The sequence below is a fragment of the Cylas formicarius genome, unplaced genomic scaffold (assembly GCF_029955315.1).
Source record: "Cylas formicarius isolate icCylForm1 unplaced genomic scaffold, icCylForm1.1 PGA_scaffold_2__14_contigs__length_35257938, whole genome shotgun sequence".
In the NCBI taxonomy this organism is placed as follows: Eukaryota; Metazoa; Arthropoda; class Insecta; order Coleoptera; family Brentidae; genus Cylas; species Cylas formicarius.
The window spans coordinates 10,207,567-10,221,151 of record NW_026844319.1 but is presented as its reverse complement, the minus strand read 5'-3'; the positions used below and the strand labels follow the sequence as shown (position 1 = coordinate 10,221,151).

Here is a 13,585-nt window from a genome sequence, read left to right as displayed (position 1 = left end):
TCATTAAATTTAATTATATGAATTTACTGTAACAATAAATATTTGATTTTTATTACACTTAATTATTATAGCACTTAAAATTAGTACCTCTTAAAATCCTAAAACCTATTTATTTAAATTACAAATCACAGAAACGAATAAACAGTTTTTAATGATCACATTACAAAACGATAGAAAAATATTTCGATTTAAATGGTAAAAAACTTAATTTTAAAAATAAATCATATTCTAACTTATCCATAGTTCCTAAATGTTGCAAAAAAACTTGTAAGTTTTGGGCATTTGAGACAAAAAAAGTATCACAAAAAAAACGATAAATACTAATACAATATAGAGATCCGTATATATACTTACTAACCTGACTAGGGCAACTGTAGGTGTCTATGGTACATTTTTTTTACAGCCAACATATTTTGGTCAAAAATCCCGAGAGTAGTATTAAGCTTCAATGGGATTGTTAACCCAAACAATGTCAGTCAATACTAACAAGCAATTTTTAGAAAAAAAAAGTCTTGTGGAATGTTACAATTGTGGTAGTAGACTATGTAAAGGAATGCATTATACCGCCTTTCCTAAAACTAAAGGCTCCTCCTTAACAAATGTCCCAGATCTTTGCAAAGTGGGCACTGTAACACTGGGTTTTGTTTGCTCTGTAACATTTAAACAAAATAAATTATCTTTAAAAGAAGTGTATTACGTTATAAAAATAAGACTGTCTCAAAAATCAACTCATTTGACCAATTTTATTCATAGTTTTGGTTAGCGATTTAAGTAGTCCAGCTCTCCCCCCTTCTACTTCATACACAACGAACCAATTTTTGGGGTCAGAACGAGGGATATCGTACTTCACGGGTTTGGTTGTGTCAAGTGTGTGCCTGCCTATTGTATATAAATAGATAAATTTTGGGTTCTTTGTTTAATATTGGACGGAGAGAGTTAAGAATTATCTGTTTTTTGGTTATAATCTTATCTAACAAAGAGAGGTTGTAACCATTGTTAAACGCTATTTGTTTCATAATATTTAATTTTTTTTTTAAATTTTCTGTGGAAAGTAGTAAGTAGTGGGAGGGTGATTTGAGTTATTATGTATTACTGTGTCCGCGCGTGAGAGGGTTTATGGAAATTGGAAAAATCTAATTTGATCTGTAATTTTATTACAGTTAAATCCAGAAAGTTTAATAATATGATTAAAAAAAGACTGTAGTTGTCTTTCCGTTCTAGTGAAACCAGCAAAAACATCATCCACATATCTGTATTGCCAAAGAAAATTATTGGATGGTATTTTTGTGGCAATAAAAACATGATGAATCTGTAATTACAATTACGATTTTAATGACAAAGAAAAATATCAACTAATAATTATTAGTATTCTTTAATTTAATTACACAATACATGACATGCCGATTAGCCCTGTAGTTTCTTTTGTAACAGCACCATCAGTTAAACTTTTAACCACATTAATAAGAATTTAAGAACCTAAATATGTCACATAGTTCGAACAAACAAAAAACATTTTTCCTTTGCCGAAACTATAAAACAACTTTTCAGAAAAGAGAGACGTCTTGCTCACATGTTAATTACAGCCCGTCATTTGTCAAAAATAACAAACGAGCGAAATCACGGTGGTTATTTTTGTTACCTAAACACAGTTTGTTTTGGACTGATCATATTTTCTTTTTTTTATAAAATTCCCATATGACATCCAATGTTCGTCGCATATATTAACTAGTCCCTGTTAAAATACTTTTCGGTATATACGGGTTAGAATGTCGGTAGTAGGTTCTTATAATACACAAAAAAAAACATTCTCTAAAGTTCAGCTAACATATAGCTACTAGACTAAGAGATATAAAGGCTCTACCTATGCCGATAATACAGGAACATATGAAGCAAAGATGCAAAAAATTTTTGAGATCCAATTATTTCCAATCATTTTTAAACCAATGACGATGTTCAAAAACAAGACTGTTGACAGATCGTCGAATAAGTGTGGATGCGGCATTTTTACGGCAGTATTTTCTGGGAATATGCCTAGATTTCCATAAATGTTTTGGAAAAGTAAGTATGGTGTGTAAAAATCGTTTAGAAAGAAAAATTGTGCAAAGTATACGTTAGTGGGTGAAATGTAGAGGCATGTGCGAAAAATCATTCCCTTCTCTATCAAAATATCAATGCCGGCCACGGCGCATCAATTTATTCCGTAGTAGAGCCACTATATTATTAAATAGCTTGATGGCTATACATACATATATATCTTTTGAGAATATACACAAAATTAATTAGTATGTTCCACTTATTTATGTACTTGCAATACTCTTGAAAGTTCTACTTGGAATATTCGTTTGAGTAGATTTTATTTAACTCTTTTAATTTTGATCAAACAGCAGGGCTACTGCGAATAACATTGTTAGAGCCATATATGTACATAAATATATTCTTTCAAAAATTCACGGGGCAGTTTTTTTTTAAATCTAATTAAACTAAATAAAAAGATTGTTTAGATTTTTTGTCCAATCAGCTACTCTCGAGCACCGCAGAAAATATCTGGATTAATTTTTTGTCTTTTGTGTGATAAATGGTGCTATTGGTTCTCCTTGTATTCTGACAAGTTTTAATTTTCATGTCCCTTCGAAAGAATTTAGAGGAAGTCATACTCAGAATATGCCCTTAAATAGGCTGGTCCCTTTTGTAAATCAATACAATACCATTGATTACCTCGGCGTTCCTTGAAATAGCTTTAAAATTAAATTAAGACAAATTTTGTTAAAGTGAGTTTGATTTGATATTGAATTTGTAAACCGTTGAAAGAATAAATAAATAAATAAGCAAGACTAACTGAAACTAGTAGTGGTATCTTTGAATATTAGTTTTCTAAGACTGTTATTTTCGATTGCTTATAAGCATTGTTCTATGTTCTCGGAATTCATTGGTTTTTGTGCTTAGTGTCTAGAGTGTATCATCGCCCGGTGGAGATTTTTCAAGTAAAGTAAACCCAATGTAGCCATTTACTTACGCCTTTTGGAAAGGAAGGCAAAAGCGTTCAAGAATTGCCGGGATTTTAGCCTCATAATCTGATGAAGCTGACAGAATCATAAAAAAAGTTTAGATGAAAAAATTTCCATTAAAGATGAAGGGGGATTGGTCCATATTGAATTGTGGTTAGACGGACATAAGAATAAGCAAGTTATGCTACGCTGCTATGAATATTTTATAAGAAAATATTTTTCTAAAATTGAATTACTCAAACTCAGGAAAAAAAAAACGTTTTTAACAAAAAGTGACAAAAATGATGTATAGACATTGACCGATCAAATTGCTGTTTCCTTTTCATAGGACAGAGCCGAAGGGAAGAACGCATTTAAAATGTTAAAACTCGCTAGGATTCTTTTAGGTAATATATTTATTGTCTTAGTGGGCGGAAGTTGTGTTATATCTCAATTTTAATGATTTTTATTTAGATGCAAGGAACGGAGGTAACTGAAAAAACTGAAAACTGAAAAAACAATAGCAAGAAAAGCAAAAGTCAGTGCTTGAAGCTATGTATTGTATTGAACACAGTTTGAAATCTGAGAAACTCATTTATTTTACAATTGTTTAAGTAATTTAAATTAGTTTGGCTTGAGCAATTTTCTTTTTCTTTTTTTTTCTAATATATCCAGAGTGTTTATGAATACGTTCATTCTGTCAATATCTTTTACAGCTTATGTAGAAAACCACTGTGTAGTCATATTTTATATGACAATTTGTGATTTTCTTAAAAATTATAACCCAACATTGCATTTTTTTCTGCCATTATTTGAGAAGTGTTGATTATCTTTAGGTTTCACATTTAAGCAAATATGTAGTAATTTTATTGACATTGTAAAATTTACATTATTTTTACAAAACACAAAGTTTTGGTTTGTAAAACATTTATTTTTGTTAATGCATTTATGGCAAATATACTTTTATGCATATACCATTTAACATACTGTTCAGTACTTACTGAGGAAATAGAATATGAAGTTGGGAGTCGGTAGCATATTCTTAAGAGCTGCGCAATGCAAAAGAAACGCATATTCTAAGTATATTCTTCTAAGCCAGTATATTCTTGTCACATACTAAGAGCCTATAATTATTATGTGGGTTAGTCAGTTATATTTTTAACTTAAAAATGTTCGCTTTATTTTTGTAATAATTCTATTTCTTTCAGTGTATAATAACAACACTTTAAAACTTTAAACTAAACTATAAGGTTGTTCGGAAAGTCATTTCGTTTTTTCCCGTCAGAGGACTTAATTACGTTTTTTCGAAACCAACTTCACACTTAAGCCGCATAACCATTATATGTCTTGAGAGCTGATATTGCAAGGCTTGTGTGTGAAAAAGTTCTATTAATTCTACGCAGTAGTTTTTGGTTGGTGCCCTTTTAAATATGGAGAGCAATAAGCAGCATTTTCGTCATATTTTACTTTTTTACTTCAGAAAAGGTAAAAATGCTGTCCAAGCGAGAAAAAAAATGACGGATGTGTATGGAGAAGGCGTGTTAACAGTACGCCAGTGCCAGAACTGGTGTGCAAAATTTCGATCCGGCAATTTTGATGTCGAAGATGCACCACGGTCTGGAAGGCCGGTCGAAAATGAAGATGTCAAAAACCACCTGAACCAGTTTTTTGCCAGCAAGGACCAAAACTTTTATGAGAGGGGAATTATGTTACTGCCAGAAAGATGACAAAAGGTGTCGGACCAGAACGGCCAATATATAATTTAATAAAATATTTATTCATTATACGAAAACTGTCTTTCATGTTCCCCAAAAAAAACGAAATGACTTTCCGAACAACCCAATAAATTTAGTGTTTGCGGTTAATTTCCAAAAATGTTTTTAACTACTTTTTGTTTAATAATGCATTGTAGGTTAGTGTTGCCATACTGTTATTACTTTTTACATAAGCGACGGTTTATCGTAGAGCGACAAGGTTTAAACGGTTATTTTTAGGGTTTTTCCCTTTCAAAACAATACCTTCATTACTGCTTTGTCTCCTGGGCGGTTTTGGCCTGTTGTCTATTTTTGTAACGATGGGCGAATTCCTTGTGACTGTAGTGGATTGTTTAGCCTTCAAAGTGGCTGCCGCAGATTTTACAGTTCTCGGGGTCAGTGACGCGCTTCTCACGGTCGAGGCGACGCTCGCCTTTATTGGTGACGTTACCCTACTGTCGTGCTTTCTGGGCGAGCTGGTCCTGCTATCGGGCCTGAGAGGTGAATTAGATCGACTTTCAGGTCTCCTGCAATTACATTCTAACTGCAATACCCAATCAACAGAGACAGATATGTATATATTGTTTTGCATTTACCTTTCATTGAAAACTAGGGGTAGCAGCGTGGCCAAACTTGCTCATTCAGAGCCAAAGTGAAACTGGCTCGTATTTTACTCTGTACCTGCTTATATGTTGTTTGAGGGGGGCCGAGCTAAAGAAGGTGCATGAACATTATCTCGGATGACTGATTCCCCCCATATTGGTGACAGGTAAGAACATGAGTCGGGGTTAAGAATGTTTGATTTCTATAGATTCTCAGATTTTTCGTTGGCAGAAGAATTGATTACATGCAAGAATTTTAGTTTTATCGAATAAAATTTTTTGACCGGTTTCGTGATTATTTTTTGAGCCCAGTTGATATTTTTCGTCCGGCCTCTCCAATATATTCTTTGCCGCATATGGATAGTGGACAAGTGGTTAATCTGGTTTTGACATTATATTTCTCAAGAACTTTAGATATGTGGGCAGTGATGTTTTGAATATAAGGAAGGACAACAGCGGCAAGTGTGGGGTTGCTTTCGGACTCATTGTCTTTGGAAGGTTGTGGTGAAGTGTATTTTGTGAAAGGCTTAATATCTCTAATGTGGTAATTATTAGAGACAAGAGCAGATATTTTGGGTTCAGTGACTCCGATAGAGAGTTTTACGGAATATCAAAGAATTATAATTAGTTTGTAATTCAATAAATTAAATAAATCGTATGTTAGGGTATATATAGTTTAAATGGCTAAGACATATCATAAATTCTTAAGAAATGTAATGCCAAAACCAGATTTACCACTTGTCCAAAAATCAACATTTTCGATCCGTTAAAGACAAAATTCCGTTTGATTATCTCATGAGCAGTTGACGAACACAATCACGAAACCGGACATTTATTCAATAAAACAAAAATTCTTGAATGTAATCAATTTTCTATAAGCAAATAAACATTTCTAACCGAGACTCAGGTCTTTACCTTTCACCAATATGAGAATCCGAGGCAATGTTCATACTTCTCCTTTAGCGCCGCAGCACTTATAGAGCAGAATGCGAGTCAGTTTCACTTAAGCTGTGAAGAAGCTACCAGGATGATTGGCGAAACGTCAGCAAGTTTAATTTATAAACAACCGACATAGGTGGAATCCAGAAGCTTTGTAAAAGGGATTTTCTTTTACTAACTGCGCTAAGTGCATGTTCCATAATCATATTAGGTGCACTTAAAATAATTGCAGGTCAAACGGCATACAGACTAGGACAAAAAACACAACAATCGCACAAGAGTAAAGCACTCTTATTTCAAGAAATTGAGCTAGATGTTATTAAGAAAATTGTTCATAATTAAAAGTTATGCCTTAATATCAAAACAGGACCTACTAAGATAAATTTATTTATTATTATTATTTTTTCAATAATTTTAAATACTGTCGCAAAATATTCAAAATCAATATATTAAATTATTGTTCCAATTCCATCTTATTTGTAAAATTAACACAGATTTTTATTTTTTTAATGAAACACAAGCTTTTGTAGCCACATTTAATAACAGTCAAAAAATTTATAAAAATTATTTTTAAGTAGCCAAAGCATTGATAATTAAAATAGGCATATTAAGAAATCGTCCTTTAAATAGCAAAGTTTGTATTTTAAGTAATAATTATTACTAGTAATAAAGGAAAACATGTAATCGCAGATAACCATAAAAAACATTACAAACTTTAACAAATTACGAATAAACCATATTAAGAAGGAAGAAATAATAAAATAATTAAAAATAAATTATCGAAGCGTTTCTTAACCTTTCCGAGATTAAATAAATAAATGATCGAACCCTATAAATTTTTCAAAAATGCCCATAACAAAAATCTAATGGAGTGATATCTGGCAAACGGGGAAGCCATTGCGGATCAGTATTTTCTCCATTTGTTACCAAATTATCCATTTAACTATTAAATAATAATTCCAGAAGAAGGCGCAGGACATCGATTATCTACAAACCATAGTTTCTGATGTTTTTCCAAACATAAATTGTCCAAAAATTCCGATAATTCGTTTTCCAAAAAGTATGTATTATCAGCGCAATTTTGGAGAAAAAAAAGACCCTATTAATTAGTCGTTTATAATACCGAAAAATGGAAATAAATGTTAGTTTATAGTAGTGATAGTTATTTTTATGGGAATCTTAACAGTGTTTTTTTGACATCCGTATAATCCGAAACAGTTTTTTTTATCTAAATTAATAAAATAATGGTCGGAATTTTTATGTATCCTAATAAAATAAAAAACAAAGTTGACAGTTTGATTTGCTACTGAATCAGTTAACCTGACGGCGTTAGTTTCTCGAGGCATATTGTAAAAAAACAGTACACCCGCATTAAATATTTAATATTAAAAAAGACGCTTATAAGAAAAATCTTGATTATTATTCAATGTAATAGTCCGACCGTTTTCGAGAAGACACGTGTTTGTATTGCCAGCTCAGGTACTTTATTGCTTTCTTATATGTGAATAGATTCATAGAATTACCCAGGATAAACCCACACTATAAGGTATGCCGAGTAAAAGAAAAAGTTTTTTTGTTCGATGGCAAAGGCAACATTTATTATCTTGTTTTGTAAAGGGAAATGTGTTTCTCTCTGTCCAATGGTTGTTAAAATGTCATATGTCGTGGATAAAGGGCTATCGGGAATTCACTTGGGATGGCACCAATTTGTTTTGTACAACTTAATCGAACATTGTAAGTATAAACCATATTTTCACATTTTGCAGTATATAGCAAAAAAAAAAGAAAGATATTTTTTTGGTATAATAGAAAATTTCGGCAAATTATTGGTAGTTAATGTTAACAACTTTAATGTTTTTACAGATTCATCAGATAAAATTTTTTATTGTGGATCATCATATGAAATCAGGAAAACACCAGCTCATAGGGCGAAAATTGCAAGAGGGGAACCCTCCCCACAAATAATACAACATTGCCCTTAAGAAAAACCAAAAAATAGCGGACAATCAGAGTTCAAAGAGGACTTATGTAAGGTATTTATTGAAGCCAATTACTTAAAAAAATGGACAATTCCAATTTAAGATCATTTTTGATAAAATATTGTAAATTTAATATAAAGGGTGAGTCAACTGTATGTAAAGGTAATGTTGTAATGTCCTTTACAGGCAAACTATAAATAATCTTTAAAAAATGTGGGTGAAAATTATTTTTATCTTGTGGTTGATGAAACAACTGACTCATATGGGAGATATATTGCACATGCATTGAAAGGAGTCTGAGGGGAAATCAGTGAATTCAATGATTATGTAGTAGATCCTCTTTAATTGAATCTAAAAAAATGGTGAAAAAGAACAATTTAAGTGTAATCAGATTTGTTCAAGAAACATTAACTAATTTTTTTTTGTCCAGTGTTCCGACAGAAAAATTCATACTCCTTACACAATTTCCTTTTGATAAAATTTGAAAGACATTTAGTTATCAATTGTTTTTATAACAGCAAAGAATTGTTTGTCAATTTAAGAATTGTATGTTCTGCAATTCGATATTATCTGATGCAACTTAATCAATCTCATAATGCTGTTTTTCTTAAACAAAACTTAGATTTTGAAATTCCGTCAAGTTATTCTGGAGTTACAGAAACTGTAATTATTTTTATCATTTAAGCATTCTCGCATCTATACGGGGAGTTTTACAAGAGAAATTCAGTTTTTTAACACAGCCATAGTGATGGATATATAAACTTCAAAAAATAATTACAATTTTGCTTGGTCGACTGCCTCATTAGGTTTTGTCTCCAAACTTGTACTACTATTGGGTCACTATATTACAACAGCTTACCGAAATGAGAGGTTGGAAGGCATGTCCTTCTTGCCCAGGCTCGAGTTTCGCGATACAGACGACGAGCTCCGCTTAGACGGTACCGACTTTTGACTGTAAGTGCTGCTGGTCATTGAGCCGTGAGACGAGGACGGTCTGATTTGGCCGTTCGTCGAAATCCTAGGGGAATTTTTTTGGACTACCGCCGACGGCGGCGCTGTTCTCACTGTCCTGCACGAAGCGGACTTCGCCGCGCTAGCGGCCGTCGGTTGCGTGAGTGTACTTTTGCGATTGGCTGACGGACTCGGAGGTACTTGGGGAGTTTTTGCCGCTAACAACAGGCTTCGCCTAAGCGACGGACTTCCGGAGTTATTGTTAGTTTTGCCTAGCTGATTGGTCGCCGGGCTCGAGTTTCTGGAAGAGTCTGATGACGAGATCATCGGACTATGCGTGATAGGCAGCTTTTTGTTTCTTATGGGCATGGCACGAGGTAGTCGACTTTGAGGTTCACTGGTAGGAGTCAGTTCCTTTATTCTAGTCCTGAAAATCAAAATAATAACTGCTTTAGTATTTCATTTTTGAGTCAAGATATATGTGTGCTGAATAGAGTAACATGTTGTTCGAGAAGATTGAGTTAATGCAACCATGTATATACCAGATGACACGAGATAAAGTTACCCCTTTTTTTTATCAACAATTGTATATTACACTTTTTGTATGACCCTTTTTTTGGCACATTTTTGCAAAAAAACGCAAATTTATTCTCTGTCAGAGCTGAAAAACAAAAATTTTGACAAATACACCGAAAACATCCGATAACTATCAAAGCCGTAACTAAAGTAGTAAAGAGTTCGAAATGGCTGGCAACTCTGAGTAATGAAGCTGACTTCACACATTCTGTACGCTTGATCAGTACAAAAATCATGTATATTTGATTTTTTGGGAAAATCTATGAATTTATCGTTAAAATGATTTGACATTTCTTAATGAGACATTCCGCGTTAAATCACGATAAATACCAAACAAAAAATTTCTTTATAGAAATAGACATGTTTTATGTCATAAAAAAAGAAAAGAAAAATTAGAAATTCCCATTAACAAAATCTACACAAGTATAATTTACTTCCGGCAACGTAGCAAAAAACCTAAAATTGCTATAATTATTAAATAGCACAAAAATGGACTAGATTTATTGAACATATTTCCTGTGAAGCGAAAACGATATCATCTGCAACAAGTAATGGAAGCACCAAGACTGTCGTGTCCACCTTTATATTATTAATATACAACAAAAAAAACCCATGCCTTTTGAGGTACATCATATCCATTGCATATTCCGTTTTATTTTCCTGTAAGATTGAGTAAGTCTTGTAGAAATATGTTGAAAGCAATGGTAATTTAGTGTTTTCATCATGATTTGTAAAAAATGGAGCATATGTATATGATCTTCACAAAATCGTCGACAACCTTATTATTATTAACCAATTTAATTTCATCATGATAAAATAAAAACATCAAACACTTATGGACACCAATCTAAATAATCAAGAAACAGTGGCAGTCAAGTTCATTATAATAAAAAATTGTTCTCATTATCAAAAATAAATGCTTTCAATCTTTTTTTATGAATAAGTGAGGAGAGGTCGTTTAAAAAGCTGCTGATAATTTATAAACCCAGTCAGAGCTAATTCTGGGGAGCGCTTAGGTTGGAAAGTATAATATCAAAAACTCGACTACTTATCAGAGCAATGATAAGTGGTCGAGTTTTGATATTATAATATAATAATAATTATGAATAAAATACAAGCGACACACCTTAATGCTGTATCTAATCTGAGCCAAGCGTGACTCCTAATCAGTCTGTCGGATTGATTAACTAAGCACTGTTCGAGCTGCAGTTTGATCTTGTTAAGCAAATCGGCAAATGGTCTAGACCAGTGCTGATCCACCATCTTGCAGATGCGAGCGTAACTCCTGCAAGCTTGCTCGGCGCTCAAGTTCTTAGCGGCCGCCAACATTTGATCCTCTACTTGGCACGCGCCGAATCCGAATCCCGAATCGAGAGAGTGGAATGAAGGTGAAGCCAATACCGACGCAAAATGTTGCCTGTGGTACAAATGACAAGCGTCCGCAAGCTGCAACACCAGCTGGTTCACGGGCTCCGCCCATCTCAAAGCCGGGAGCGTGATTAGCACTTTGTCGCAATTTGCCATCGTTTCTAAAACCTGCGTATAAAAGTAAGTGAGATGCGCAAAAAGGACTGTTTGGGAGGTTCACACCTTGTCAGGGCTCATGTGTATCACGTGCTGCTGGTAGCACTTTTCGCGAAGTTCACGCGGCAAGCTGGCGAAAGCGCGACTCGGCCACACCCTCACGAAATTCAGGGTGATCCAATGCAAACACTTCTGATATAGATCGTCGAGGCCGTAAGCGGCCGCCAAAGGGAGGACTTCTAGGACTCCGGTGCAACACCCTGTCAAATTGCGAATCTCATTATGCTTTCTATTATCTACGCTATTTACACAACTGAACCTTACACACACCTCGGTACTTTAGGATGATGTTTATGAGTCTTAGTTTAACTCCACATTTCGGGAGAGAACGTCTCAGCAGTGTCTCGATTGGTTATTTGCATGTTCTGTTAGCATATTAACAATGAGTGGGAGAAAATAAAGGCACGTTTGTGCAGCAAGAAGAAGAGATTTTTTTGCTTTTCTAAACAGAGTGAGAGCTACATACAATTGTTTTTTAAATTGTGTATGGAAAATGAAACAACTCAATTTTTCAAAGAAACTTCCACAAGCTACTGTAATACTATTTACAAATATTCGTCGGTTGTTTAGCTTTAGCTTAACTATTGTCTCGGATGACTGATTGGTTAAAAGTACAACAATACATGCATATATATTATATCATATCATATATTAGAGAAACTGAGCGAAAAATATCAACTAGGCTAAAAGAACATGAGAGCTTTAGGACCACTACAAATAAACTTATCAGTAGTTACAGTTTAAGTTAAGCTATGAAGAAGCCAACAGGATGATTGGCGATACGTCAGCTATTTCTATTTATCTACAAGCAAAGCAGAAGGAATCCATAAGATTTGTAAATAATACCAAAACACTTTGATGGTTTATTTGCACAAAACATAGTTTTAACGACTGCTAACCAAATGTTTACAAGACATATTTAAAATGGAAATTCGTTGTACATTTTCCAATATTATCATAACTAGACTACCACATTACTTTAAGTGAAAGTGGAATTTTACTCTATATTTTTGATTTTATAGGAGACCAAAAAAAATTTTGTTTGCAAATTTTAACATTTTTAGTTTAATTTAGTTTTTAGTTAACAGCTAGTTAATAATAGTTTTAAGTTATTTTTTGTAAGTTGTTTAAAACACTGTCAAAATCTACTGTTAAATTTGTTTGAACAAAACTCATGTTTCGCCTTGAACTGTGAGCTCTAACAATTTGTAAAAAACATGGAGTATCCGTTTAATCTTAAGGGTCTGACGTCAAATTTGGACTAAAATACTAAAAAAAACCTGTGCTAAATTTAAAGATAACCGCCAAACTAGAAAAACGTTATTAAAGTATATTGATAAAAAAAAATTTACAATATGTAATTCCGCGATTTTTGGGTTTTACAAAAAATACTATATGATATAATATCATAATATATTATTAATTTCTCCAGTTAAATCAACCCTATATTATTAATAAATATACTTCTAAAAGAAACTCAAAAATCAAAACAAATGTTTCAACATTTTTGAACTCACACTCCTTTGTTTATAATTGAATTTTCTTAGGTAACATTTTATCTGGATCCACTAAAATAAACATATTCTCAATACTACTAATATTATAAACAATTTAATGGATTTCAGATAGGTCAACTTATTTTTTTCCTATAATTTTCCAGGTTCTTTAACTTCTAAATATAAGTATGTAAAGTATTTTTATATAATCGGAAATATAAACCATACCTAAATAAAAAATTAAAAGTTTCTTATTTCCTAATATACCAATCGTATAATTATAATAATTAAGAATGTATGTATAATCATGGATAAAACAAATTATTTTCTTTAAGAAAAATTAACCAAATCAGAGAATGGCACAATTTTCAGCAATACATAAGTACCTCTAACTTTAATACCTAATACGGCACTATGCTTACTTAAAAGTAAAGTCCAGAAAAATGTTACTTATGTAAAGCGAATTCTGCAGATGTAAGGGAGTAGGGATTCAGTGTCCTAGCTGTGTAATAGGTCTAGCTGCGCTATTTATGTTTTGGAAAATAAATAAAAATTTATAAATATAGATTTACAGTGTGTTTCAAAATGAAGTATATATATTATAGATATAGAAGATTTTCAAGGTTTAAAAAGAATACACAAAATAACTGTAAAACAATGTTACTACTTGAATATCAACCAAAAACTCAAAATGAAATTAACAGCCAAGCCCCAATTCTT

The 13,585-nt window shown here is 32.7% G+C and overlaps 1 protein-coding gene across 2 annotated transcripts in view; it reads right to left on the bottom strand.

Moving 5' to 3' along the window:
* Window positions 1-518: 518 nt before the first annotated feature.
* The window catches only part of LOC132698263 (BTB/POZ domain-containing protein 8), a 57,825-nt gene continuing 44,758 nt past the window's right edge, over window positions 519-13,585 (bottom strand). For both annotated transcript variants that reach the window (XM_060664233.1, XM_060664234.1), the window contains exons 5-9: window positions 11,376-11,569; window positions 10,912-11,321; window positions 9,118-9,636; window positions 5,003-5,265; window positions 519-650 (exon numbers count right to left, since the gene is read on the bottom strand). In XM_060664233.1, the coding sequence (XP_060520216.1) occupies window positions 559-650; window positions 5,003-5,265; window positions 9,118-9,636; window positions 10,912-11,321; window positions 11,376-11,569 (1,478 nt within the window). In that variant the 3' untranslated portion in view covers window positions 519-558. The remainder of the gene's footprint in view (window positions 651-5,002; window positions 5,266-9,117; window positions 9,637-10,911; window positions 11,322-11,375; window positions 11,570-13,585) is intronic.